This window comes from Fusarium odoratissimum, assembly GCF_000260195.1.
Source record: "Fusarium odoratissimum NRRL 54006 unplaced genomic scaffold supercont1.5, whole genome shotgun sequence".
Lineage (NCBI taxonomy): Eukaryota > Fungi > Ascomycota > Sordariomycetes > Hypocreales > Nectriaceae > Fusarium > Fusarium odoratissimum.
In genome coordinates this window covers 1,597,710-1,621,229 of record NW_022158691.1, presented here as the reverse complement: position 1 = coordinate 1,621,229, position 23,520 = coordinate 1,597,710, and the positions used below count along the sequence as shown (strand labels likewise).

General features: G+C 48.9%; 10 protein-coding genes across 14 annotated transcripts; 3 read left to right on the top strand and 7 right to left on the bottom strand.

Annotated features, from left to right (window-relative positions):
* Positions 1 to 394: 394 nt before the first annotated feature.
* Positions 395 to 2,280, top strand: FOIG_04505 (uncharacterized protein; the record flags this gene model as incomplete). Its single annotated transcript, XM_031202761.1, has 7 exons — positions 395 to 726; positions 782 to 808; positions 864 to 1,095; positions 1,146 to 1,310; positions 1,360 to 1,986; positions 2,039 to 2,119; positions 2,170 to 2,280. Exons 1-7 carry the CDS (start codon positions 692 to 694, stop codon positions 2,278 to 2,280), a joined length of 1,278 nt encoding a protein of 425 aa, XP_031068208.1. The 5' UTR covers positions 395 to 691.
* Positions 2,281 to 2,429: 149 nt separating this feature from the next.
* On the bottom strand, positions 2,430 to 5,957 carry FOIG_04504 (pyruvate dehydrogenase kinase). Of its 3 annotated transcripts, XM_031202759.1 has the most exons (5): positions 4,926 to 5,768; positions 4,717 to 4,865; positions 3,680 to 4,662; positions 3,426 to 3,588; positions 2,476 to 3,334 (listed from the first exon to the last, which is right to left on the bottom strand). In XM_031202759.1, exons 1-4 carry the CDS (start codon positions 5,038 to 5,040, stop codon positions 3,525 to 3,527), a joined length of 1,311 nt encoding a protein of 436 aa, XP_031068206.1. In that variant the 5' UTR covers positions 5,041 to 5,768; the 3' UTR covers positions 2,476 to 3,334; positions 3,426 to 3,524. The 3 variants fall into 3 exon arrangements, with proteins under 3 accessions (XP_031068205.1, XP_031068207.1, XP_031068206.1); XM_031202758.1 differs by having other exon boundaries at positions 2,430 to 3,588; positions 4,926 to 5,957; XM_031202760.1 differs by having other exon boundaries at positions 2,430 to 4,662.
* Positions 5,958 to 6,936: 979 nt separating this feature from the next.
* On the top strand, positions 6,937 to 9,606 carry FOIG_04502 (uncharacterized protein). The gene is made up of 3 exons (XM_031202756.1): positions 6,937 to 8,520; positions 8,573 to 8,652; positions 8,702 to 9,606. Exons 1-3 carry the CDS (start codon positions 7,630 to 7,632, stop codon positions 8,919 to 8,921), a joined length of 1,191 nt encoding a protein of 396 aa, XP_031068203.1. The 5' UTR covers positions 6,937 to 7,629; the 3' UTR covers positions 8,922 to 9,606.
* Positions 7,175 to 7,489, bottom strand: FOIG_04503 (uncharacterized protein; the record flags this gene model as incomplete). Its single annotated transcript, XM_031202757.1, has 1 exon — positions 7,175 to 7,489. The coding sequence occupies one exon, from the start codon at positions 7,487 to 7,489 to the stop codon at positions 7,175 to 7,177; it is 315 nt and encodes a 104-aa protein (XP_031068204.1).
* FOIG_04501 (uncharacterized protein) lies at positions 9,381 to 12,677 on the bottom strand. The gene is made up of 4 exons (XM_031202755.1): positions 11,878 to 12,677; positions 11,279 to 11,820; positions 11,127 to 11,229; positions 9,381 to 11,079 (listed from the first exon to the last, which is right to left on the bottom strand). The coding sequence occupies exons 1-4, from the start codon at positions 12,170 to 12,172 to the stop codon at positions 10,115 to 10,117; spliced, it is 1,905 nt and encodes a 634-aa protein (XP_031068202.1). The 5' UTR covers positions 12,173 to 12,677; the 3' UTR covers positions 9,381 to 10,114.
* Positions 12,678 to 13,528: 851 nt separating this feature from the next.
* On the bottom strand, positions 13,529 to 15,899 carry FOIG_04500 (sphinganine-1-phosphate aldolase). Its single transcript, XM_031202754.1, has 3 exons — positions 15,596 to 15,899; positions 14,896 to 15,501; positions 13,529 to 14,841 (listed from the first exon to the last, which is right to left on the bottom strand). Exons 1-3 carry the CDS (start codon positions 15,712 to 15,714, stop codon positions 13,851 to 13,853), a joined length of 1,716 nt encoding a protein of 571 aa, XP_031068201.1. The 5' UTR covers positions 15,715 to 15,899; the 3' UTR covers positions 13,529 to 13,850.
* An 823-nt stretch (positions 15,900 to 16,722) lies between these two features.
* Positions 16,723 to 18,570, bottom strand: FOIG_04499 (uncharacterized protein). Of its 2 annotated transcripts, XM_031202753.1 has the most exons (3): positions 17,755 to 18,570; positions 17,275 to 17,702; positions 16,723 to 17,223 (listed from the first exon to the last, which is right to left on the bottom strand). In XM_031202753.1, exons 1-3 carry the CDS (start codon positions 18,050 to 18,052, stop codon positions 16,987 to 16,989), a joined length of 963 nt encoding a protein of 320 aa, XP_031068200.1. In that variant the 5' UTR covers positions 18,053 to 18,570; the 3' UTR covers positions 16,723 to 16,986. The 2 variants fall into 2 exon arrangements, with proteins under 2 accessions (XP_031068200.1, XP_031068199.1); XM_031202752.1 differs by having other exon boundaries at positions 16,782 to 17,702.
* Positions 18,571 to 18,711: 141 nt separating this feature from the next.
* Positions 18,712 to 20,435, bottom strand: FOIG_04498 (uncharacterized protein). The gene has a single exon (XM_031202751.1). It carries the CDS (start codon positions 20,119 to 20,121, stop codon positions 19,120 to 19,122), a length of 1,002 nt encoding a protein of 333 aa, XP_031068198.1. The 5' UTR covers positions 20,122 to 20,435; the 3' UTR covers positions 18,712 to 19,119.
* Positions 20,436 to 20,760: 325 nt separating this feature from the next.
* FOIG_04497 (proteasome subunit alpha type-2) lies at positions 20,761 to 22,574 on the top strand. The gene is made up of 5 exons (XM_031202750.1): positions 20,761 to 20,941; positions 20,999 to 21,018; positions 21,109 to 21,159; positions 21,210 to 21,809; positions 21,860 to 22,574. The coding sequence occupies exons 1-5, from the start codon at positions 20,898 to 20,900 to the stop codon at positions 21,976 to 21,978; spliced, it is 834 nt and encodes a 277-aa protein (XP_031068197.1). The 5' UTR covers positions 20,761 to 20,897; the 3' UTR covers positions 21,979 to 22,574.
* On the bottom strand, positions 22,022 to 23,500 carry FOIG_04496 (uncharacterized protein). 2 transcript variants are annotated; one of them, XM_031202749.1, is made up of 4 exons: positions 23,448 to 23,500; positions 22,976 to 23,390; positions 22,577 to 22,928; positions 22,022 to 22,526 (listed from the first exon to the last, which is right to left on the bottom strand). In XM_031202749.1, exons 2-4 carry the CDS (start codon positions 23,166 to 23,168, stop codon positions 22,070 to 22,072), a joined length of 1,002 nt encoding a protein of 333 aa, XP_031068196.1. In that variant the 5' UTR covers positions 23,169 to 23,390; positions 23,448 to 23,500; the 3' UTR covers positions 22,022 to 22,069. The 2 variants fall into 2 exon arrangements, with proteins under 2 accessions (XP_031068196.1, XP_031068195.1); XM_031202748.1 differs by having other exon boundaries at positions 22,976 to 23,457.
* Positions 23,501 to 23,520: the final 20 nt, after the last annotated feature.

Below are 23,520 nucleotides of genomic sequence, written 5' to 3'. Positions count from 1 at the left end.
GTTATCTACCTAGGTAGCTGTTCAACTTCACCTAACAGTAGTTTCAACACTTAGACCCCTATAACAGGCCGACACAACAGTGGTTAAAAACAGAAAAGGTTTGTACTCAAAGGGAGGAAGTGTAAGGTATACTTGATAAGAATTGCCCAGTCAAAATGTAAACTTGTGAGACTTGAAAGTGCATGCTTCAGGTTGTAGTATCAACCTGAGGGAGGAAGAGCAAACAGGCACTCCCCAAACACTGCCACTACCCGCCTGCAAGCTATTGTTCATCAATGATAACTGAGGAGAGTGATTCACTGCCACTGAAGCCGCTGCGAGAGCCTCCACTGCCAATAAATATCTCCTAGGCGCACGAGCCTCGCACCTTCCTTCCTCCTCACCACTCAACCCTCAACAATATCGGATCTCTTACTTTGATCCGACATCAGCCTTACCAAAGAGTCCCTTATTCTACTATCTCATTTGTTTTCAACACCAGCAACTGAGGTTGCTGAATTCGCCGAGTGTCAGTTTGTTATTTGCTGACCTGAAGCAGTCAACAGGAGCGCATACAACCCAAACATCCTTCTAACACTCTTCTATCATTTCCCCACTCGCAGCTGAAATCATCCGCAAACATAGAAGACATCTCATCTGCACTGGGACCTCAAGTTGAATCTTCTTCTATTACCTCCTTTCACGAATCGCCATGCCCAGCAACAACAACAAAGGAGGCTACAAGCCGTGAGTTTGTCCATCAGCATCAGAATTAAACAAAGCTAAAAGAAGTGATATATAGTAAAGCCTACGAGGCTGCGCCAACTCAGTAACATCAACCCTTATCCTGTATGTCTTCGTGCTTGACTTGCTAATCTTGCCAGGTTTCGTTGCGCTTCAGGTAACGAGTGGAAGCCCTTGGACATGTTCTCCAAGGCCCAACAGAGGAACACCCGCTTCTTGATAGACTCCGGTAGAAAGGTGGATCCTGGAAACACCGGAATGATCTGCAAGGAACATAACTCAACTCCCGTTTTGGAGCATGGGTGCGTCGGCTGCGACCGAACACTCCCCTATGATGCCTTCTCCCTGAACCAGCGCAGACTTGAGGATTGGGTAAGGACTTTTCTGAGCTGTGGTGTCAATATCTAGCTAACGTGAAACAGCGATGTCTTCAATGTGTCGCATGGGATACAGTCGCAGAGCCCTCAGTGGTTCCGATCCCCAAAGCTACGGGTCATGTCTCCGTAGAGGAAGAAGAGATGATGAGCCAAGGTTACCTTGCGCCTGTCGAGGTTGCCCAATTCTTCGATGAAGATGATCTCCCTGGAGTAAGCAATAGACATAAGGAGATCGAACGGAATCACTAACATCGGACAGGCACCTATCACTTCACCTGAGTCACTTGGCTTAGACCCAAACAACGAAGACGACAACAAAGTCTTCAACGAAGTCGTCCGAGGCTCATCCCAGACGATTCACTCTTCTACGACTCTAAATTTTGCGTCCACGACATCCAGTGTTGCTGGCGATAACATGTCAACAACTTCTAGCCGTGCTACACTCCCCCCTCATCTCCAGAGACTGCTGCCAGAGCGTCTCGCAAGCCTGTCTATTGACGAAGACTCTGTATCCTCGAGCTCAAAGGTTGTTCTTCCGCAAGTGTCTCGAATGGCAAGCGATTTCCCTCCCCACCTTCGCGGCCTGAAAATAGCCCAGCGAACTGCCACCTCAAGCACCACCGGTAGTGTTTCGACTGCAACAACTCTCCGCAAGGACCAGGAGGAGGCGGCTGCCGCCCGCAAGATCACCTTCAACGCTTGGGACCCTATGGGCCAGAGGCACACTGCGTCCAAGAACCCCACCGTCATGTCCAGCTCGGCATCCGAAGTATCAACTACCGAAGAAAGCGACCAGGGTGCTAAGATCGTAGACGGCTGGGACGACATCCCTCCTATGAAGGAGGCCTCAACCTGGCGTGAGGACAAGTGGGGGAACGGAAAGGAAGTAAGTATACTGAATCAATAAGGCTTTGATCTCAGGCTAACATTTGATACAGAATCGTATCTCACAGGCCGACCTCAGAAAGCAGCAACAGGCCAACTTCTACACCAACAACAAGTGGAAGAAGATAAACGATGTAGGTGCACTCATGGCAAGCAACGACTTATTATCTGACTCTTTCTTTAGCGCTACTTCACTCAGCCTAACATCATGGACCAAGCTGAGGACTCACCCGGGCGCCAGCGATCCGGCCACTCCATGCAGAGTCGCAACATGTTTGACGCCCTGAGCAACTAGAAGAAGGCCGTCATGCAGCACAACCCAGATTTGTTTCTTTGACTGAGACCTCCGACTAGTCTCTTTAGTCTCTTACTTTTTTTTTTTGGTCTTGTTTTTGCGATCGCCATGGAATAGGGGAAATGATTGCTTTATTCGCCCTCACAACAGCTCAGACTTGAGCCATTTCGTTGAATGAGAGGCATGATGGAAATGGAAGTGGACGGAAACGATTGAGGCTAGCAACCCCCTGCCCAAGAACTGGTAGAAAAGCTTAGTGAATTGACTTGCGTTGCTTTACCTGCGTTGAATCTCATGTGTTGTCACGTCAGAAAGTTAAGGAATCCTTATCAGCATGGAATCAGACGGTACTTTTCCCCGACCACAGTTATAGGAGTCGCTGCAAAATCGAGTAACCAGAAAAACAAAGTGCAAATGATATTTCCTACCCATGACCGAGACTCCCGTAGAAGTATTTTTGTTCCATATACATGCTTGCATGTTCTGTCAACAAGACAGCCTCCCATAATATCGATCGTCACCATCTTCTTCCCCTTCATACCCACCCAATGCATCATACAATGTGCCCTCATCGTTGCATAAAACGATGTTCCTCTTCCTCCCATCTGTAAGCGGGAGGGATCTTTACCTAGAATATAATGATAACCAAACGTAGCTCGAATGGTGTTTATTGTCCAAACATGCGTGCAACGGCACGCTTTGTAAGACTGTAGAGATTCCCAACATTGGTTTTTAGACTGGCCTCCATGGAGAGCGGTCCCTCGGGTTGTGTGAACCACATGGTGCGATGTTCTGGTGTAGTAGGATCTTCGTCCCTCGAATCGACTAGTCTCTTTCCTCCTCTTTCGAATATCCAAGTGAGCTGTGCGTTCCTATTGGCGTGGTATAGCTGCGGGCATATTGTGGGCGGCCTCGTAATCGTCATCGTCTGATCCTTCTTGTTGCTCTTCCTCTTATTGTTTCTTGTAGTAGTTGCTGATATAGTAGTATCACGATATATTTTCGTCTGTGTTTTGCTCCGGCGCACGGATCTCCCGCGGGCGACGATAATTCCCTTTTTGTAAGAAAAAAACCCATTAGACTTCCTGTGGACTGGTATAGTTGCTTCGTGGTGGCGCGTTGACCACCGCCTCGGCATCGCCCACCTGTTTCCGTTCCGATATCTCGCGGCTTCGGCCTTGTAGTCGTTTGCGAAGAACCCAGGGGGGAACCTGTAGGTTCTGTGCGCCGGCGCTATGTAATTGCTATTGCAGAGGTTCGGAGGATGATGAAAGACGGTTCAGGTGGAGGTAGACATCGGTGCCGTATCTGTGAAAGAAATGTTAGTGACGGATTTGTTCATAATCGGAATAGGCGTGTTTGTTCAGGCGGGTTGGAAGTATGTTTGTTTAACACTTACCCTTCCATACTGATGAGTTTCAAGTCACCGCCGAAGTAGCGGGCGTATAAACGTGAGATGGGTAAACCATATCCAAAACCAGCCATCGGGGCCTTGAAGTCGCTCTTATCGAAATCGGGATCTAAGCTTGGTGTGCGATCGACAGTGGTGTACATGTAAGTCCAAACGAGAGGGATAGCGCTTCGAGGGATACCACCGCCTTCGTCAGAGATTTTGATGGTGATATCTTCCTTGCCTTCGGCAACAATAACCTTTGTAACAGGGAAAGCTTGCTTCTCCATACCATGGGTTTCGACAACGGCGCGCAGAGAGTTCTTAAGGGTCTCGAAGAGCATGTGCGACAGATGACCGGGAACGTACATAAAGTTCAGGTTGGGGTTGCAGACGAGTTGGACCTTGGGAGCTTCGAAAAGACCATAGTGATCCTCACAGACAAATCGGGCGTTCTCAATGGCTTCCTGAGCGAGATCTTGGACATTGGTCTTGGTACAAATAATACCGACATAAGTGGGGTCGCGATGATGGCTCTGGTCTGTCAATGCGATGTGCTGGCCGATAAGCATGCGGATACCGATACGGGACATGTAGAAGCGGTCGAGGAAGGACTGGATGGTGCTGTCAATCTGCATGCGCTGGCGACGGCGCTTGTATTCGAGGATGCCTTGAGCCATTGTGGTAACGACGCCATCGTGACGGCGCTTGATGTGGTGCAGAGTCTGAGCGAAACGTTGGTTGTACAGGTGAAGATCGGCGGGCCAGTCGCTTGAGTCGTCAACAATAGCAAAGTACCGGCGCGCAGAGGCCTTGGCTTTGCCATTGTCGTTCTGAAGACCGCCCCAACCGTCGGCTTCGCCCTCGTCGATAGAGGGATTGGGGGTTGCGGCAGGAAGGCGGAAAGCATTGCGACCGATAGCTTTGCTGGGTTTCATGAGGCGGTTTCGGATATCCGAGGGTAACTGTGGCCGAGGTAGCTGTGTGATTTCCTACCGGTCGAGTTAATACTGCGGGTTTTGGCAATTGACTTCAATGACGCATACCTCGAACGATTGGGCGTACCAATCTTTGACTTTAATGACAGAGGGCATCTCATTAAGGCCATCTGGGAGCTCGTCGAGCTCTTGCACGCGATGAGCTAGACGGATTGGAAGCTCCTCGGCTAAGAACTGAGAAGCTCGGAATAGGGTTCCTTTCGCAGCCCAAAGTCAATAACTGTGCTCAATGGACACGTGAATGAACCAAAACATACCGACTGAGGGTTTCTCGCCAAACTGGACCATCTGGCGCAAGCTGACACCAGTGGCGGGAAACCGAGCATAGTGACGGATAGTATCCATCAGACGCTCTGAAGCTTTCCACGACATGATGGGCAACCGTGGGTCGAATCAGAGAGCAAAAAAAGGTGGGAGAATAGAGCGTGACGATGCCGTAGAAAGAGAAATCGGACTCGGAGGCAGGCTCGGACGGACGGAGGGAGAGACCGGGTTCCCGCTGCGGAAGAGCGTCCGAGGAAGTTGAAAGGTCGGAGGATAAGCTCACGGCGTCGTCATTGAAGAGTCAAGACGAGAGAAGTCGAGCGACTGTATCGTCCGAGAGAATTGGCGAGCGAGGAAGAGAAAGAAAGGACGATGTGAGTCGAGGATAAGATATGGAGAGTGGAAGAGCAGAGCAGAGTGAGTATCAATGATGGTGGCCCCGCGAATGGAACGAGAGGCGTGCAAATAGCGGGAGAAGCCGAGGCAGTGGCCGGAGAGTGGAGGTACGTAGATGCTATTCGTCGGTTGGTCTCTATCTTGTGCCTTCAACGACGGAGAATTTAAAAAACAAAGCTATTACAGTGTCGCGTGAGACAAACCAGACGCGCACATGAAAATGGAACAACTCGGAGGAGAGTTTAGAAAAGAGACGAGCCAAGGTGGAAGAAGACGGAAGTGCTCGGACGGAACTGAATGAGCACCTAATGATGATTCCGGGGGGACCATTTCCTTCTTCACTTTAAAAACGTCATTCTAGTGGAGGAACTGTCCAATTGCTGCTATTGTAAACTGAGCCTGCACGGTTGCAAGTGGGATCAAGTATGGGGAAGTATTTCTCTAGACCAGAGGGGTAAATGGCACATGATGGAGAAGCTGCATCACATTCACGGAGACATGGAGCAACTTTTACATATTCAAGCTTAAGACTACGGTCCAGGGGGTTTGACAGAGTAAATCAAACATCCATTGAGTTTAATAGTCATGAATTTTCCTCAGCAAATATTCGTATCATGACTTTAAACCAGCAATCTCCAGGTGAAGCCTGTCATTTACACTTCCCCTCATCACCGCCGGTCTCCGAGCTTTAATGTCGGGGTACGGACCTCTCAGCTCGGCGAAGCCCCGGGGAAGGTCAGGCCACGGAAATGGACTCGCATATAAAACAACAGACCACTCTGCCAGACTTTTCAATGGACTGTAGGATTACGGCTATACTTTTGAGAGAGAAGGGCGTAAGACCTCGGCCTAGACCTTGGTTATGTGCTCCAAGCGGTGGTGCTACGGTAGATGTGCCAAAGCTCAGCTCTCGAAACAAGGGTCTTTCATTCGATTAGAGTCCTACAGATTCCGAATTTGAAAAGTTTGTAGAATCGCATATGGCGGTTATTATGGCATGTTATACTGGGTGTTCATACGTCAATCCTGATCTGACACCGCTTGGATCAGTATCACGAGGATCTTTGTTGCATTACATAGCCCCTGCCGGAGGAAACAAGCAAGTCCACGGGTAGAATCTCGATTCAATGCATTATCTTCTCATGTTGGTTGACTTGACTGCAAAGAAGAGCAGCTTCCCCAGACTTTGAACCCAACTTGGTCTGGGGAGATCGCTCTCGAGTCAAACTAACTACCCCACACCTCAGCACAGGCAAGCACATCATTGAACATAGGCCTGGACAGGGAGTGCCTGACTAGATGAGGGTTATCGAGTCCTTATATAGAGCCTCTACATAGTCAAGCCAGTGTTGTTTTGATGCTTGTGAAGACTTGTAGTTCATGCATGCACTTTCATGTGCTTCGTGGTTGGTGAGATAGATGGTTTGGGTTCCACGATCGAGAACTGACCGAGTCACGTGATGCACCGTTTGCGATGTTCCTCGTTGAAAAGGGCTGAGACAGAAGCATCATTGATGCCCAGCAGCAAAGAAAAAAAGGCGCATCGTTCTGAAACCTATGACTGACAACTCAACGAGAGACATTCAGTTGGGCGTCTAAGACTGAGCTGTAAGAATGACCAACACGTGAAAAGATGACGTATCTTGATTTCAATATTGTCTGATTGGACCGGACAAAATATGGGTCAGTTCCATCTCCCGTCCCATCATGGCCACAATTCCCCGCCTCAAAGACTAGGAAAATGTTACTGGTACCATACTCGGCCAAAGTCAAACCAACGGCGCCCGCGTCGAAGTCAAACTGGAGATTTGGTGGCTTCTCTTTATAGTTGAATTTCTATTGATAACTAGAGTTCATCATCTCTTCGTCGCTTCTTTCTCGAGTACTTTCGCTTGTTCTTCCGCCCCCCTTTCTTGCCTGGGTCTCCTCCCTGCACTGCGGCCCACGCGGGGCCCTTAATTTTTCTTTGCTGGTCAAGCCCGGTTATTGTTGGTGGACGTCCGGCCTGGCCCTGCGACTGTGGACGTGTCCAGCCTCCCAGGGCGAGTCCAGTCGAGTCGGTGAAGCTGGGATCGCTTTCAAGTGCTCCACTCTTGAACACGTCGTTGGCGTTGGTCTCCTTTAGGCGATTTGAAGCTCTCAAAAGGTAAAGAGTTCGCATTAGACGTGAGACGCGAGGTTGGTGCCGCTATCTTTGACGTCCCGTACCTTACCTTGCCGTTGCCCGAGGTGCTACCACCGCAGAAAATCAACATAAACACACCACTTTACATCAGATCTATCCGTATCGACCAACAAATCATGGATCTCGCTGCTATAGACGAGGATACCGCTGCTGTTCTCGCTGCAGCTGCAGCTGAGGCTGACGAGGCGTCTGCAGTCTCGGATCAGCAATTCATCTTCTCGACGCCGGATCGAAAACAACCTCTCTCAAATTCATCATCTACCGCCACTACACCAGCCACCAATTATTTCTCTTACGGAAACCTCAGCAACGGTTATCGCAATGAATTTCGCAATCGATATCACGACGACAATGACTCTGCCCCGGACCAAGACATTCCCGGATTGAGGACGCCTTCATTACTCTCCAGTCCGAGTGTGGCTTCAAGTCTCGGATTCTCCACAGGACGGGTGAGTCCTCACAAAAGGGACATCTCTGGCCACTCAAGACTATCTTCAATAAACGATTCACCAAACAACACTTCTCCCTCTGTTCGTCGGACCCACCGGCCACGAAATAGTCGCGATGTTTTGGCGCAGAGGTTGAGTCAGCTCGCGCATGAGCTTACTTCAGGCGACGATGATTTACTCGACGATAGTGGCGTCGACATTCTCACCGCGCAACTGGATCAGCTGGAGGGCACAAAGATGCTTAAGAAGACCGTCTCATTTTCGTTACCTTCCACACCATCACCGCGGCAGGCTCATCAACGTTTGAGTCTGGATATGTGCAGTCCTGGTGAATCCATTTTCAGCACACCAGGTTCCGCGTTCAAGACACGGTTCTCAGATTTGGGAGCATCACTTAGAAGGGATCCTGAGCCAGAACCGGAGCCAGAGCCGGAACCTCCGGCCAACATGGGGATGACTGTTGCTCAGGCCAAGAAGGTTATTCAGGAAGTTACTCAGCTCAACGAGGAGATGTCACAATTGGTCGCAAATCTCAAGGCTCGACAAGAAGAGTCTGATGTACGTTTTTGTTTTCTCCGTTCGACTATCCATATACTTACATATCCCGCAGCATATCCAAGGTCTGCTCATCGAGCGTGCCGAACGTGCTGCTCAGCGCATTATCTTTCTTCAAAACCGAATAGCTCATCTGTAAGTTTACCTACGACCCTTCTCTCAACACCTTTCTAACAAACAACAGCGAGCAAGAATTGCGCGAAAATGACGATGAACTTCAGTATCTCCGCATCTGCCTCAAAGCCGTGGAGATTCAAATGCCAGCACATCCAGACAAGGAACTTCAAAGATGCATATCCTCATTCAAAAAGGATTACCAAGCCCTAAAACGAAAACGTGTCAATCGCTCCAGCATCGCAAGTCTCTCTAGTCTCGGTTCTCCATATCCCGGCTCTCCGGCATGACATCCGGCTCTCTTAGTTTGCGGATAATAAACACCTATGCGCAACACTCACGAATTACGATATTCATCTCTCTCATCATCGCGCCGACTCACGCCTTTACGCTTTATGACGTTTCGCTTCCTCTCATACGAAATCGTTCTTATCGTCACATCCTACAAATTCACAATTAAAGTAATGGCTTTCACCACAATCACGTACTGCTCACGCGGCACATCGCGCTATCGTTCACATCAGATACCCTTTCCCGAAGCAAGCACTGTTGTGTTTTCTCAAATTTGCATAAAATTGGTGCATTACGGCATAGCGATCGTTCTTGACATTTGGCAGCAATGCCCTCAAAATATATTAATGGCACGGTGTTGATGGAACCCCATGTCTGGTTTACTCGCATTATTAGTGTCGGGTTTTTACTGTTTAACAACTCATGATATCAGGCATGAAAAGAGTCATGAGTTTACTCTAGAAGATAGGATCAATGACATGACTGTCTAAGTTAACATAGTAGAAATACCTATTGTAGAAGCATCGCGCTATGGACTGATGATAGTGCTCGACTATTGAGACACACTCTCGTTAAGCGGCATTCCATATCAATGGACCATCGCCATCGGCTCTTGGTCTTTGCATTCCTGTACCCATCAAGGTCAACCGTTGATGATACTCAAGAACACATACACATAAGAAAGCAGTATCACCGTCCCGCTTCCTCGTAGAGCACAGCACTCCTTTGAGCCGCAACATATATCAGCTCGCACGAGACACAACTTGCCACAAACTATCGATCTTTAGATAATACAAGCAGTCAGACCACGTGGCTGTAAACCGTAGTAGAAACAATTCTTCTGAAACGATCATCGGAGGGACAGAGCACAAAGTAAACGTGCAACGAGCGTGGTATTTCCTGACTAGAGCCTCGTTGTTCCACACCAAAAGATCATCGTACACTGTTCAAACCACACAAAGATGGAGAAAGAATAACTAATTAATATGAAAATGTTGGTCATGCGTGTCGTCAATTTGTCATGTGAAGTCGTTAAATCCACCCAGAATTCCAGAGAAATGAAAAAAGGAAAAGGAGAAGATCCCAGTCCTTCCGCAGAAAGGGTCCAATGACTTTTTACATACAAGAAACCTCCCAAAATTAGAAAAAGAAAAATAAAATAAAAAAGATATTCATGAAGATTTTTTGCTTTTCAGTAAGTAGTGCGATAGTGTCCACCATCATCTACGACGGCATTTCTCATCGGTCGTTGATTCATCCGTAGATACTCGTCGTAAGTTATGCCACTAGGATCCTTGCCCGTCTCTTCAAAGATCAAGCTTGATCGACGATCAGCATCTCGACGGGGCAGAATTCGTGGAGTTGCTTCAATCGGAGACTTTGACTTGGGGCTTGAAGAGTATCTATACTCTTTGTCCCGACTCCGTCGGCTGCTGCTGGCGGGATGGCTGTTGCGATGACTGGATGAGGGTATATCGTAGGCATCGACAGTGCTGGAGCTGCTGTCGATGGCAGATGCCGAGTGACGATAACGGTTTGATACAGGACTTCTGGCTCTGTGGCTTGAGCTGGAAGATACAGGGGAGTCCTTTGAGGGACGGATGGTGCTGTCTGAACCGACGCGGGAGACAAAACGGCTGGAGGAGGATAATGGCGATTGTCTGTGGTTATCCTTAGATCCTCGTCGATACTTCTCACGCTCTCGATAGTCATCAGGTCTATACCGTCCCGACTTCTCCTCCTTAATCTTATAAACATCCTCAGAAGAAGTCCGTCTGTAATCAGACTCGTTCTCTTCAGTATGTTTAATCCATCCCGCAATAGCATCAACCACAAGGTCATGAGTCTCTCGATGTCGAGTCGCCGGAAGAAGGTGTCGAGAAATCTGCTTCGGTAAACGCTCTGGTTTGTCATCGACAAGAACGCCATCAGCTGTGATGGGAAGATCGGTCATGATGTGGTTAAGACGCTTGGCTTCTTGGTCTGGGAATGCACGGAGCTGACATGTCATCCAACGCTCGAAACCAGCGGGCGTGAGGGATGGGATGTGTGGCATGCCTCCAGGGCGTCTTTGGATGAGGTGGTTCTCACATCGGAGGTGTTGATAGAGTGTTTCTAGGTTATCAAGAGCTCCGTGTGGTCGACAGTCAAAGATTTCTGATAGAGTTAGATGAGATGTGGTTATACAGTGATTCTATACATACGCTGAAAGGGAAACGTCTCTGTGTCAAGCTTGTATTCGAGATAGAATGCATTGAGCTTTTCTGGAGTGACGACAAGTGAGTTGTGAGGGCTGTATTCAGAGATCTGTGGATGTTAGTTCAGTCACTTAAATGCCCCTGTCCTGATGACATACCAAATAGTTGGCGATTCCTCTGAGAACCTGACCAAGTCTCTTAGTCGGCTCGCCTCTATCATCGAAAAGTGTACCCCATTTCAGGTCAACAGCTGATAGTGCTGGACCTTGTTTCACCGGCTCTGGAGGCGGCGCAGGTCGTGATGCTGGCCGTGGTTCAGAGTGTCGACGTTCGGGGCCTTCATTCAAGATGATTGGAGCTTTGGAGAATCGTACACATGGTCGAGGCTTCGGAGCTGGAGGTGAGGATTCTTTGATAGCTGGCTTCGGTGGTGAAGAAGGACGATTGGAGGCACGGGAAGAGGCAGAGTCGGAGATGTAAGATGTGGTAGGGCTACCGAGGGAGCTGCGGCTGGAGGAAGGATTGTTGTGAGACTTGTTCTTGGAATCGAAGGAGGAAGACGCTGATTCATGCTTCTTCGGCTCTTCGCGAACAGACTCTCGGGGAGTTGATTCGTGAGAAGCAGGCTTGGCAGCGTCTGATCTGGGGCTTGGAGGTTCTGAAGATGAAGGTGTATCTGCTGGTGAATGCTCCTCAACCACTGTATACGTAGTGGGTTAGTATCGAGAAGTAGAGGGATACTGAAATGTAAACTTACGCTCAGACTTGACCTTTTCAAAGATCTCGTCAAACCATCTTGTCTTCATCTCATCGATGGTCAACTTCCGCACCAGATCTTCAACTTGTTCTTTCGACATATCTGCACTGAGTCTCTTCTTGAGCTGAGACTGAGAGTCGGTTGAGCCGGAAGCAATAGATTCATCGTCCTTCTCAGTCGTCTTGACATGAGGTATTTGAATACTCTCCGTCTTCCCCTTGTGTAACCCATCAACATGTCCACCATCCATAGCCAAGGCGGCGATCGGAGACGACGATGGTTCAGCAGAAAGCATGGTAACCTAGCACAGCAGCAGTAGAGGACACATAGAATGAAGGAGAGGAATGAAGTCGAGTGACACGAAATATTAGAAATAATAAGCAATAAAAAAGTAAAGGCTAATCATGAATATGCATGTGGAAAAAAGGCAGCGAGAGAGCGGGAGAGAGAGATAAGAGGAGCTGACAGGACAGACTGAGGAGGGACAGTGTCGGGCTTATACACGGGGATGGATGCAAGACGGATAACAACGTTAGTTTAGTTCTAGTTGATGACTAGACTATCACAGAAACAGAATGACACAAGAAAGAACAAGACAAGGATCATCGTTCTTTGAAGGCTTCTGTGGGAATGGTTACGCAGCAGCCCTGAGTGAGGCCCTCCCCCCCAGCAGAGAGTAAGGGTCTCTCACCCGTGGGAAGACAGGATAGGAAACGTAGTAGGAGGATCGCGTTGCGCGGCCGGGCGAGCTGAAGGTGAATGCTACAGATAACTCACGTCTTATTGCTGTATCATGTTGGGTTGGTGGGAGAGGTGCAGGTCCCTAGATCCCTGCATGTTGGCGTCAGGCTTCCAATATGACATACATGCTTCTGTTTTTTTACGGCAACTAATACACTCCATGCTATAACAAGAGGCAATTCTAAATATTTATAGTATAAAAATACGAAAAGATCATACAAACCAAAACCCACCTGTAACTTATAAGTCATAAACATATAATATCAAAACTCCAAGTTTTTTTTCTAAACATGATATAATATGGATCACAACTCACACAGTCTCGGCTACCCCCCCCCCCCCCCCCCCCCCCCCAAAACCTTGCTTTTGTACCAGAAGCTGATTGACTTCACTCACCCAACCCACCACACCAAAGGACCCTTCCTCTAACCACGCTGCCCCCCATCATTGGGCCGCAATGTCCACGAGGGGAATTATTCGCCCCCAGCGAAGCTAATTGCCATGAGGGTCAGTTTATTGGATGGTGTTCCTTTTAGCCGAATGAGTCGAGGATCAGAGCGGGAGGCGAATGGGCGATTGGTCTCATTGGGAAAAGCAAGATTCGTGACTGTGGAGGATGACATTATGCTGCATATGATGTGACGGGTAACGGTGAGTGAGGCTCTGACTCGGCAGATGTTTTGGCCAACTGGACATTTGTAATTCGAGTACCATCACGATAGACCGATTTTGGGCTGTATTTGTACAATGGGCCGAAAGACCCACGATGATCAAGATCAGGCTGTAGATATTGGTCAACTCATGTATCTCTTACTTGAGGTGAAAATGCACAAGTTATGGCCAAAGAAAACCATCATCATCTTACAGTCAAAACCCAAAAGCACGTTACGCAAGCTAGGAACAGGTCTAGTCAGGAACATATTGGCAAATTCATCCAAGCCTTTCCCAACAGGCTAAGTCTTATTCTAATGACATCAGGGTTCGTCAACAGCCTAGCAATATGAGTGGCAGCCCTCAAAGTACTTTGAAATGGTTTGATTTGAGCCTAGTAAGGATATACAGGAGTAACGACGGTTCTTCAAAGCGCCAAAACAGTATAGGCGAAACCCCAGAACAGCAAAAACAACAAATATGCTATACGACGTCCTATCAGACGCCAACGCCTACGCCCACAGTAAGATATGCTCTCACCCATAGCCATTGCACTGTTTCCATTCCCCCTCCCTAAACATTTACGCCTTGTACAAGATATCTAAGAAACCACTCGCCAGATCAACAACAACACTCTTGTTGGGCAGTGAACCGGCAACACCGTACAGGGCTGAGGAATCACCCATAGCCTTACCATGGGCACCCTTGCCTTCGACAAGACGAACACGCTCCTTCTCGCGCTCCTCTTCAACAACAGCCTCGAGGTCAGCGATGAGGTTCTCCCATACCTTTGAGATGGGCAGGGTAACGGCAACGTGGATAGCAGGAGGGTTCTGAAGAGAGTTGAGGTGCCATCCCTTAGCACCCATAGCGTCAGCAATATCGTAGATGTTCAGGTTGCGGGATGTGAAGGCAACGACCGAAACAAGAGGTCTGCCAATAATCTCAAGCTCGCCGCTCAGTGGCGAGGACTGAATGGCCTCGGTGATCTTCTTGGTAGTTCCCACGATCTTGGTGCAAGCGTCGATGTATCCGGCCTCACCCATGGTCATCAAACTAGCCCAGCAACCAGCAATGAGAGCACCCGGTCGAGAACCAGCCATACCGGGAGAAGCGTAGACGCCACCAGACCAATCGGGAGAGACAAAGTACTGGTACTTTCGAAGCTCGGCGGTGCGGTACAGGACAGTCGAGTTACCCTTGGGAGCAAAACCGTACTTGTGAGTATCGCAGCTGATACTGGTAACACCCTTGAGTCGGAAATCGAAGAGCTGAGATTCGAAACCGGCGCGCTCGAGGAAAGGAACCAAGAAGGAACCGAGACAGCAGTCAACGTGGAGCCAGAGCTTCTTTCGTTGAGCAAGCTTGGACAGAGCAACAATGTCGTCCATAATACCGTGAGGAAAGTTGGGCGCAGAGCCGACAAGCATAACAGTGTTGGGGTTGATCAGACGCGAAACAGCCTTAACGTCGACCTGGTAGTCAGGGGCAGGGCAAGAGACGAGGTGAATCTTGAACTTGAAGTACTGAGCAGCCTTGTGGAAGGCAGTGTGGGCAGTCTCGGGAAGAATCCTATCGTTGATGGTCAGTCTCATTGGTCAATGGCAAGCTTGCAGCTTGACTTACATCTCAGGCTCTGTAATTCCACGCTCATTGTAAGCTCGTTGACGAGCAGCCAGGCAAGCAGAAAGAATACTATCGGTTCCTCCGCTAGTACAAGCACCAGCAGCACCAGGAGGAGCATGAAAGATGCTCAAGACCATGCTCACAACCTCGGCCTCCATCTTGCGAACACCAGGGAAGACATCAGGATGGATAGGATTGGCAACAGTGAACTTGCCAAAAGCCTCAGTCTGGAGCTGCATCAACTCCTCCTCTCCGTGATAGACAGCGCCAGAGACATATCCATCCTCCCAGCGGGTATGATCCATGTTGGCAAGGTTCTCAAGCTCGGCGCGAACGCTGTCGATAGGGAGGCCATCTTTTGGCAAGGAGAGGTACCGAATCTGGTCTTTGGGAACTAGCTTGTCGGATAGCTTGACTAGAGATTCCTGTACCTGCTGCTGAACCTTGTTTCGCACGCCTGGAGCTCGGAGGAAATAACCGTAAAGGATGCGACGAATGTTGACGTAGAGTTCGACAACGGAGCCGATGATTCCGCGACCTCGGAGCTGCCAGAATGCGCGACGACCCCATCGCCAGACAAAGAGGAATAAGAGAACATTGCGTAATCTAAAGCGTAAGGCGACATGATTAGTATTAGATATATCAATTGATAGCCTGTGGTGGGCTTGTGGGGTTGTATAGCAGTAGTATCGTGACTTACAGATCGAGGTTCAATAACGGCCAAGAAACGTTGTGTCTTCCACGAGCAACACTCTCAATACCACCACGCAAGTTCAGGGGAAGACGGGACAGGGTCCCAATGTGAGCTGGAGAAGTCATGACTAGAGTTCAAAGCAAGAGATTAGAAACGATAAAGAATGACGAAAAATCTGGGGAAACTTTGGAGAAGAATTGGCCGTGTTATAAACACGAGCTCGAAGAAGGAGCTTGACGTCGTTTATCTCCAAACCAATATCGCGGGGCATAGCCAGTACTTGGATATTTTTTAGCGCCATCTCAGCACCCGTCACATGCTTGGCGGCGACCCGGGCTCCGCGGGAACCCTTGCCGTTAGCGTCTAGCCCCTAAATTTATAGCGCTTGAACCCTTCCAACGCGTCTGACTCTCCACTGAAACGGATCGTGGGCCGGAGGATCCCTGTCAACGCCGTAATTGTACATGAGCGGTCGCAGTTTGAAGCGATTGTCTTGTTGAGAAAGTCAATTGTTTGTGATCAACTACCTTTTTTGGGCTACAACCCCGCTGCGAGATACCACTCCTCGACTTTGGAGATTTCGCATTCGGTCGGCAGAACGGAATATTTGGCCTGAATCGTGGGGCGAGGGTTTCATCGAGAGCTTTGATACTCGAGATACAGAGTCTATTCGGGATCCGATCCTCGATACTGCATGGATATTCACGTCTAGCTCGGATAACAGAGATGAAAGAGCTTCAACTACCGGTAGACAATACCGGGATCCTATGATTATCATCAAGTCAAGTGACTAATGAAACAAAGCAGACTTATACTCGCACTCGCACTCGGTACTATTCCCCTCATGAAGCATATCTTCTAAACTGGTTGGGCCATGAACTTTTGAGTGAGGCTGATAAGAACTTACCCTTGTAGATCCTACAGAAGAGGTCCCAGCTTCTTTACGGTGATTCAACTGCGGCACGTTCTAGAATCAGAACATAAACTCTCTAATCCAGCTTGTCGTCATACCATTCGAATTAGACGAGATGAGACCTCATAGATTACTCCCAGGATCCAATCTTGACCTCGTGAAGCAGCATAAGTTTAGTGCCATTCCTCACATATCTTATCACAGGTTCTCCAGATCGTAATTTGACTTCGAAGGGACACAACCTTGAATTTTATAATGAAATAACAAGATCAAGAATATGCCTTCAAGACTTAAAGCTCAACGTATTGATATCCATGCAGATAGAACATGTCCAGATTCATATAAGTTAAATTCACCGATAGTCACCAACCAACGCCAAGAAAAAAAAAAACCTACTGGCTTTTCCATCTCCAATCCTATAAAACCCCTCTAAGTCTATCACAAAACGCCCAATGACCTCGCTCAAATGTCGTGTTCATTATGCTCATTGCAGCTTCTTCACGCTGGCATCGCCAAACTTGTTCTTCAACTGTTGCAGGTAGAAATGTGATTGCTTATCACATGATGTCGGCCCTGTAACTGTGCAGTCGACCAAGAGGGTGACAAAGTCCCCGTCACGGTACGCATTACCTTCCTTGTTGCGGCCGTATGAGGCAAACGTGCGCTGGGGGATGAGCGCAAGCTTGGAGAGAATGGTAGGGTGCCATTGGACAATATGTTCCTTTACAAGGTTAGGTCGTGTTCTCGACAGATGACTCAGTGTAAAACTTACAAGCGCATGTCGCTCAGCTTTTTGGAAGTTGTAGCTCTGGTACAGAGGGTCCATCCATGTCTCGATAAAGAACTTGGCCCATTCCCCATTCTTGAGGATGTAACTGTTAGTTACCAGCCCTGCTTCGTCTTGGCTGATGACAAGGCCTGCATCTTCACCCTTCAGGTGGGAAAATGTCTTAATGATGCTGTCCGGTGGCACTATAGACCAGTCCTTAATCATTAGGCTTTCTAGTTTCGCAGGATTCATCACCTGCTCCTCTAACTTCTTGTCGAGCTCCATAATGTAAGCGTTCTGGTCGAGAAACCAGACATATGTGGCATCGGGGTATTTCGACAGCGCATGGCGCATCGCGATAATCTTGGCCCATGATCGCGGGGATTTGCCAGTATCGTAATCAGTCGCTTGTACAATCATGGCTTCATATCCTAAAGTATGTCAGCCTCAGCTATAAACAAGCCATCTCCACATCTGCCTTACCGTGCCTTGACGCATATTGCTCTCGGTTGTGTCTAATCGATTCTAAATAGGTGTCGCTGTACTGCGTATTGTCCAAGACCGTCACAACGACAACCGGGGGATTGCCTGATGGGACATGCTCGCGGTACGACGTTTCGCCTTTTAGTCCAAACAGGAAAAATATAAATCCAATAGCTCCGAGAAGAAGTAAAAGCGCTGTTCTTTTGCGAATTCGGCGCAGAATTGGCGGTATTTGCGACGAGCGCTGCTTGAAAGGTGGTGGGTTGGAGTTCTTGCGAGGGGGGTATGCGAAGTGCATCTTGGGCGATTGTTCGGTCGAACCACCTCAGATAGAGTATGTTATAAGTCGCGAATGAGGTCAGAATAGCCTCCTTGACTTAGGAGCAGTCAGAGCGACACCGTAGGTGTTTGTAGATCGTCCGTTTCGCGAAGGGAGATCAGGTTCTTGTGTAACTGCGAGAGCGGGCACTCGTTTATACCGGATTCGAAAAAGGAACTGTGATCGCAGCAAGGATTCAAGGAGCGAGCAAGGGCGAACAATCTGGTCCGCAGCAAATGGAGGAGCTAATCAGGAAGTCATGGTTGGCGCACTTGATTGATGATAGATGGCTTTTTGGAGCGGCCGAATTCATGAGGCCCTGGCCCACATGCTGGGCTACCCTACCCGTATTTCAACGGCAGGGGTCCATTCAGAACACCAAATTCCAACGTCATCTCGGTGTCGGGGGCATAAAAGTCCGACTTAAACATGATGAGGTCAGGAAACATGCGTCGAGAATACGATGAATTCGTATCGAGGTATGACCTAAATATAAGCTGCCATATGTCTGATCAGACCATTCTTTTAGCCGCAGTGTAGGATTATTTATTGATTGCTGATTGTTATCACGAGATGTTGGAAAGCATATATGCATTCCATGAGCAAGTGAAAGCGGAATCGACACTAACAAGAGAACACTTAGCATGGTGATGAAAGAGGTAGTAATTGATTATAACGACCACAGTAGAGGTCTTGTTTATTCATGATACATAATAATACAGGCATGTATCAACCAACATTCGGCAATCTGCTCACTGCTTCTGTACGAGGGTAGTGTACCCAGCAGATGCCTCACACCGTTACGAACGCCCGAAAGCATCACGATGCGTGAATGGAGGCTGATAATCTCATGCTGACCAGCGAGTGAAGAGCCAAAACGGTTCTCACCCAAGGCGCAGCAGAGCGTAAATCTTTGCACACAGACTAGTTGACTTGACAGGGAAGAGCAAGATCTAGGCAACTTAAGAGTGTGCAGATACATGCACGATGAAAAAGCATTGGGGCCATGGGACAAAAGACTGCTTCAGAACAAAAGCTTCTTAGCTTCATTGACCTTTCTTACTTCCTTGATTCGGTCCATCGCCGATATCTTCATCTTCGTCATCGTCTTCGCCGACATCAACAACCCTGTCGCTCACATTTTTGAGCACGCGAGCACTCAGCTTCTGAACAAATTTCCAGATGCCCACAAGGAAAGTGAATGCACCAATGAGTACAAAAATGAGGTTGATGTTCTCGACACGGTTTCGGCCAGTGCCTCCTCTCCTACCACCACCACCTGCCACGCCGCTGCTTCGGATCTGCCACCAACTGAATGGAGACACAGTAAGCATCGTCTTGAATAGTCCGACAATTCCCAGGGAGAAGAAGCCCTTGACGAAGTGCTCGAACCAAGAGGTTGGTACTTGTGGTGGAGGTTGTCTCAAGGCTTCGATATCTGTGACCACGCTTGTGACAGTTTCGCCGATTGTTCCAATTGGGTCGGACCAAAGATCAAAGAGGGGATCTGCAATAAATCCGAGGACAAAAATGCTCAGCATACAGAACCAGACGGTCAAAGCAACCTGCGCCCACTTGCTGCTCAAAACGGAGCCCCAGTGTAGTCGAGAAATGCGATACGTAAACTTGCAAGTCGGGCACTGCCAGTAGTTCCTTGCTTCCATGGGGTTTGCGAGTCTCCAGGCGCTCAGGCATCCTTCATGAACATATTTCTGTGAACCCTTACACTTGCATGGTGATAGCAACCTTCCCAGTTCGGGATCGTCGGAGACGTATGTAGGTCGAGATGAACCTGTAGGAATGCCAAACGTTGCTGACTGTTCAGGAAACCTGGGCTCTTCAGTGTCGAGACATATACGACATGTGCGCGGGCCGTAGCGCCTCTGTCTCGGCCTGCTTCGAGACTCCTGGTTAGAGGTAGTATCAGGCTTTGGAGGAGATGCCCATCGCGTTGTGGGCTCTGGTGTCGCTGCACGTGGCTCTGGTTCAGACTGTCGAGCAGAATTATCCCCAACCGAGGACCAATCCCAAGTAGGGCGCGTCTCCATGATGAATTACGTGAACCTGTGGAAGTAAAGAGAAGTAAGGGCAACAGCAGTAGGTGATAAAATCACAGTAGTAATGTGCTAGAGTCGTGGGCCGTCGAGGCGTTTCAGGCGCAACCTACATGTTTTTGCGAAGCTCAAATGTCAAGGAGAGCAGTAGGAGAGCGGAGGAAACACCTGGCCGCCCGCCAAGATTGTAACGAGGAGATAAGTCACCTCAGGTATGGAGAGGCCAGCTCAGCCTCTTTTGCTTGTGAAGGAAGATGGAGGAAGGAAGCCGAAATAGCCGATACCAAGCTCGCACGAAGAAAGCTGCTTTGTGTGGAGTCTCTGGAACTTGGCGCGGTTCGGGAAAAGTATGATCCCGGGAATATCGAGATGAGGATCCAATCTTGGCAGCAGGTTTAATGGCAAGGAATTGATGGGAGAGTTACAGGAGTTTGAGTCAAAGTTCGAAAAGTTCCTCCTTATAGATATTTTCTTCATTGAAAGTTTAATAAGTGACCTTCTGAATGGCAGGATACGAAGTGTAAGATACCGCACGTAGACTCTGGTTAGTCGGCACTCGGATAATCTGTTGCCCCGCATTCAGAGCTCCCAGTGGTTGAGCTCGACGCGCAGCTGGGCCTGCCTAGAGGCTACAGCTGCTTTGGCCAAACACCAAAGCTCCAGTTGCAGCCTTGCTTGATATCTCCTCGTCAACCCCACGAATTGATAACCGCCCGTAATCCAGCACTCACTTCTTCCATACCGATTCTATCAAAGCAGGACCTTGAGCGATGGCGGACCGATACTCCTTCTCTCTCACAACCTTCTCCCCCAGGTATGTTTTGGTGACGACACTGTTGATGTGCGAGCATCATCACTGACAGAGATATAGTGGAAAGCTGGTGCAGATTGGTACGTAATTACTGCTGCATAGCATCGATATGGTTTGCATATCGAAGTTTCATGATCAAATCAAGCTTTGGAACTAACTTGACGAAATAGAGTATGCCCTCAATGCTGTAAACCAGGGTATCACTGCCCTTGGCATCAAAGGTTCGCGCTACCTCCAGCACCTTGAAGGAGCTACTACTAACCTGCACAAGCCACCAACGGTATCGTTCTTGCCACCGAGAAGAAGTCATCATCCCCTCTGGCCGACCAGAGCTCCCTCTCCAAGATCAGCGACATCACCCCCAACATCGGCATGGTGTACTCCGGCATGGGCCCTGACTATCGAGTATTGGTGGACCGAGCACGCAAGGTCTCACATACCGGCTACAAGCGCATCTATAACGAGTACCCCCCTACCAGAATATTGGTGCAGGATGTCGCCCGAGTGATGCAGGAGGCCACGCAATCCGCCGGTGTTCGACCTTACGGTGTGAGTCTGCTGGTTGCTGGTTGGGATGAGGGCATCGAGCCTGAGGAGGAGAACAAGACCACCGAGGAGAGCGAGGAGAAGAAGGTCAACCGAAAGACTGGCGGTATTCACAAGGGCGGCCCTATGCTGTACCAGGTCGATCCCTCTGGCAGTTACTACCCATGGAAGGCTACAGCCATTGGCAAGAGTGCGACAAAGGCCAAGACATTCTTGGAAAAGCGATACTCGGAGGAGCTCGAGCTTGAGGATGCTATCCACATTGCGCTGTTGACCCTGAAGGACAACATCGAGGGTGAGATGAACGGTGACAGCATCGAAATTGGTAAGTTTTCAGAAAGAGCCGAGAGTGGGAGTCTTGCTAACACATTGCAGGTATTGTTGGTGCTCCCGCAGACCATCTTCTGGGTCTTGAGGGTGTTGATGGGGCTGTCGGACCCCGTTTCAGAAAGCTGACCCCTCAAGAGATTGAGGATTACCTGACGAGTCTATGATTGCCCTTATGCAAATGATCACAACGAGAAGCATTGTACAATAGAGGGTCATGTGGCTCACTAGAGCTGGTTCTGATAGAAGAGCAGCTCATTATGAGCTTTGAGATTGCTTTACCTTTTTTGTGACTATGAATGATGATCTGGGGCCAGCCTCAACGGCAACAATTGCCCAACCCTCAGGGGGCGTAAAATCTACCTTTGCCCATGATGAAACTGGATCTTGAGCATCTTTCCCAAGACCAATTTGGCCATTAGTGTTATTCCCTATAACGTAGATGCAGCCATCAGTCGTAAGAGCAATGGCATGTGATTCTCCAAGTCCAATATCCTGCACGTCTTTGTCTCCATCAACTTCGAAGTAGTTTGGTAGCTCGCTGATATCTTGAAATACGTTGTGTTGGCTTTGTGAGCCAGGGGCTGCCATGCCCCAGAGATACAATCCGCCACTCTCTGTCAAAGCTGCAGCTGTGTATCCCGCTGCTGCAATCTTCTTGATGGGCTCGCCGAGATCACTCAGATCTTGTATGATTCCGGGTTCGTTGGCAGGGCTAATGACACGATCAGAATGGCCTTTCTGTAGTTGTTCATGAATGCTAACCAGGACTCGTCAACTTCACGGCCAAGGCAGTCTCGGAATCGTGGGTCACCACAGCTTAGGACGGTCTCATCCTCGAGAAAAATAATGAAGCCAGCGTCGTAAGCTGTTATCTGGCAGACAGAGGCCTTGCAAGGCCAGGAATTGGTACTCTTGCTGGCTTTCCATGCTGCCAAGGACGGATACTGAACAATGACTTGATTTGAGGGTGAACAGTCCGAGTCCTGAACTGCCAAGACCTTCCCATCCCCTGAAATAGCACTTGGAGAGTCGAATAGAAATACTTGGTTATCTTCACGGTGAAGAAGCTGGCCAGGGGATGATCCAGTGATGGCCCAAGAAGTATCTTGTTGTACTTGAGAGTGTTAGAAAGGGACCCATGTTACAGAACAAAAGACCTACCCGCAGTATAGCTCATTTCGGAAGCAATTAGTCCAACAGACCTGGCCGCCAATACTTTTGTGAAAGTGAATACGTCGTCAGGCTCTTCGTCCGCTGGCGAAGGGTCGAATGTGAGCTGGCTCCACGCATTGAAGCCAGTTGCGTATAGCACCATGGTTTGATCTGAGGAAGGGGTTCGTACCGGGAGATCCATGACTATCTGGGATGTCAGTGTATGTAAAGAATCGCAAAGAAAGTTGAGATGTTGATGGTTCGTGGAAGGGCGTCTCCAGCTTGGCAGTGGTAGGTCGAGGTGAAGTTGTGATGAAAGTCTGTGGCAGCTCCAGATGAATATCGTCACTTGATCACTGGGAGGTCAGCTTATACCAAAATGGATGAAAAACACGGCGAAAAGAAACCGGATTGTCATGAACCCCTAGAAACTGTTGGTCAGCGGAGGATTTCCTATTTTTCTTGACTTTCTTGCAATTACATTGTATTCTCGGTGCCTGTTCAGCGTGGTAGTGAGAATGAACGGTGCTAATCTTACCCCCTGCATGGGCAGA